The sequence below is a fragment of the Plasmodium gonderi genome, assembly GCF_002157705.1.
Source record: "Plasmodium gonderi DNA, contig: Pgo-contig_287, whole genome shotgun sequence".
Classification (NCBI taxonomy): domain Eukaryota; phylum Apicomplexa; class Aconoidasida; order Haemosporida; family Plasmodiidae; genus Plasmodium; species Plasmodium gonderi.
In genome coordinates, this window is record NW_021629193.1 from 6244 (window position 1) to 9475 (window position 3232).

Consider the following 3232-nt stretch of genomic DNA (forward strand, 5'->3'; position numbering starts at 1 on the left):
TATGTTATTTTATATGTAATTAATTTAAACATATAAATATTGCATGCATAATTGGTAATAAATAACATTTATATAGAGACATACCATAAAAAATAAATACTATTACGATGATTAATTTAATAGTTATCCATATATGGAATATGCATTACATTAAGAATTATTGATAGAAGTAATAATATGATATCTATATATTTATTTTAGGCATTATAATTTAGTTAATACTTCTTTGCAGAAGGATCAATATTCTATAAAATTCATTTTAGTTTTCCTTTCTTTTAAATGTTCATATTTTACAACTTTTATCATTATGTATATAATGGATGCCATAATTATAAATGATAATGATAATAAAAATGTGAAATAAATATATAAAAATACCTTTGGTATATCTAAAATCATCAAAATACTACCAAATGCTTTCTTCGTATCCTGGGAATTTCTACGATCTTCTATAAAAATACGAACAGGGATATAGGCAGCAGATGCTATTTCTTGCGTCTCATATACCACAGTACTTTTAATCAAGTCTAACACAATAATAATAATACAAAATAATTGAAATAATGAATATAACACATCATAAAGTATATATTTCTTACATAATCTTTTTCTTACATTTTTATTATTAATATTATTTATCCTTTCCATTTTATCGAATATTTTTTTTCACAGTAACGATCAAATTTTCTTAATCCTTTCCTATTATAATATCTTTCCTTATAGTACTTCATTTAGATGTCCAAATCGTTTTTTCCATGTTTTTCTATTTCTTTATATTTTAACATATTCTGTTCTCTCTTTTTCTTAATTTCCCATTTTTTTTTCTTGGCTAATTCTTTTTCTCTCACTTCAGGAGTCTCATATTTTTTTAAAAAATCAAATTTTCCAATATTATATAATATTTGTGATAAGCATATAACCACTATAGTAAGAAATTCTACATTATTCAACTCTGTATATTTGCGGCATAAATTTGAATTGCATTTATGTGTTAAAATAATAACTAAAGTATAATATATAGAATGAACAGCAATCTTATGTATTTTTTTCCCAGTAAATTTATACAATATAATAGCAATTCTTCTACTTAATGGAATAACATGTATTATAGGGTAATCATTAAATAGAACTCTTTCTAATGTTTTATTCGTTATTTCATCTTTTGCTATATGTTTATCTAATTTTTCAGGTAGATCTAATAATAATTCTTCATCACATTCATCCAGAAATTTCATATCTTTGTATACAGAGTATATTTTATGGGAACCATTATTTATAGAATATTTTGGATTAAAATGTTTTAAATTAACTTATAAAGCTTCTTGTTTATATTTTTTTTGGAATATATTTTTAGCCTGTAAGTGTTCTTTTCTTGTAATATTAGTTTTATCAGCATTGAGTGTGTTAAAAATATATTTAGATAATACGCGCTAAATAGAGATATAATATATATTTATAAAATTTAATATATAGTTAAATATAAGGGTAAACTTTTATATATATATATTATTACATAATATATAAAATATTCATTTACATAATTAATATACTTCATCATCATAATGGTAGTATATACATAACAGAACTATGTGTGCAATAATTTTAATTGAAGTTATACACTTATTTTTTCCTCTCATATACTGTATATATTGCCATACTATAAATGAATTAAAATTTTATATTTCATACTAGATAAAGGAATAATAATTGTATACTTTATTAATATATATTAAAACCACCATACTATATTATAAATAGTTAAAATTACAGATATGTTTTATATATTAATATTTTTATCGAAACGGTATAAATTACAAGGTTGTTTTGATTTATGTTATTTAAAAATCCTATATATGAATAACTATATAGATTATTTTGTACTGATTTTTAAAATTAATTACATTTTCATTAATACATGGGAATAAAAGAATATATAAGTAAGAATTATTAAATATATACAAACATAAAATAAGGAATTCATATATATAAATAATATATTATAGATAAATTTTTTTATTCATAAATAAATGGAAATTGTCTGATGGAATTTTTTGTTTTTATTTATTATAATATATTTACTTTATTATTAATAAGAATTTATTGGGAGCGTAGTTTATGAATATCAACTGTTAGAGTACAATAAATATATCTTATTATATAAAAAATATTTGATATGCGAAACTGAAAATGCTTAACTTTTTACTTCATATGCTTTATCGTATTTTATCTACGACATATAATGATTAATACGATTATTAAATTACATATATATAATTGCTTAATTTTAGTATATTATTACTTCAATTGTACCTGCATAAATACTATTACAATTAGTACATTAAAATAATTTATATATATACATACATATGATTTTCTATTTTACAAATTATATTAGAAAAATGAAATAATTTGTATGAATGTCCTTAATATATTAGCATTATCATACGTCCATTAATGATATTATACCCAATGTCTTAGATATGTAAAAGTATAGGATCCTTAGTGGGAAATTTAGTTTCATGAGATTTAGTGTTCGCTGCGTAAATAAAACTTTTAGCTAAATAAAATCTTTATTTCATTGACATGCATAATGAGAATTTATAGTAATTCAATTTTCATCTCATAATTAATATTAAAAAATGATTTAATACAAAATAACAACTAAAATGAGTTTATATAACAATGTATATTAATGTAATATAGAACATGTATATATTTTAATCCCTTATAAAATGTAATACTAAAGCATTTATTTTATAGCATAGTTAATCCTTTTTCTTTCTAATTATACAATAATCTACTGTAATTTTAGATCTAACATCTGATATATATAATATTTATATTTTTTATAAGTATTATTTCAATGTTATTATGCAATGAATATTGCAAATTAGAAATTTTTGAATGTGAAAAAAAATGATTACAGCCATATTATTACATTTTACATATAAAAAAGTCTAATACTTGAAAATTTTTATGATGATTTGTTCTTGTAAATATTTTTTAATAATAATAGCCATTAATTATTTTACTTAAACCTTTTAATAAAACCCTAAAAAATATAAGCACAATTTCTTTTATGTACAGTTATTATTAAAAGTTTTTTCATTTAGAGTAAGATTTATTGAGTACATAAATTATTTTTTTATGAATATGTAAAAAAATTATGAAATAATTACTTTTATTATGTTTATTAAACCTGTTTTTTGATTCTTAAATTATATATGAATTA

The 3232-nt window shown here is 19.6% G+C and overlaps 1 protein-coding gene across 1 annotated transcript; it reads right to left on the reverse strand.

Annotated features, from left to right (window-relative positions):
• Positions 1-237: 237 nt before the first annotated feature.
• On the reverse strand, positions 238-1235 carry PGO_002600 (variable surface protein; the record flags this gene model as incomplete). Its single annotated transcript, XM_028691156.1, has 2 exons — positions 238-640; positions 784-1235. The coding sequence occupies 2 exons, from the start codon at positions 1233-1235 to the stop codon at positions 238-240; spliced, it is 855 nt and encodes a 284-aa protein (XP_028546957.1).
• Between the last annotated feature and the right edge of the window lie 1997 nt (positions 1236-3232).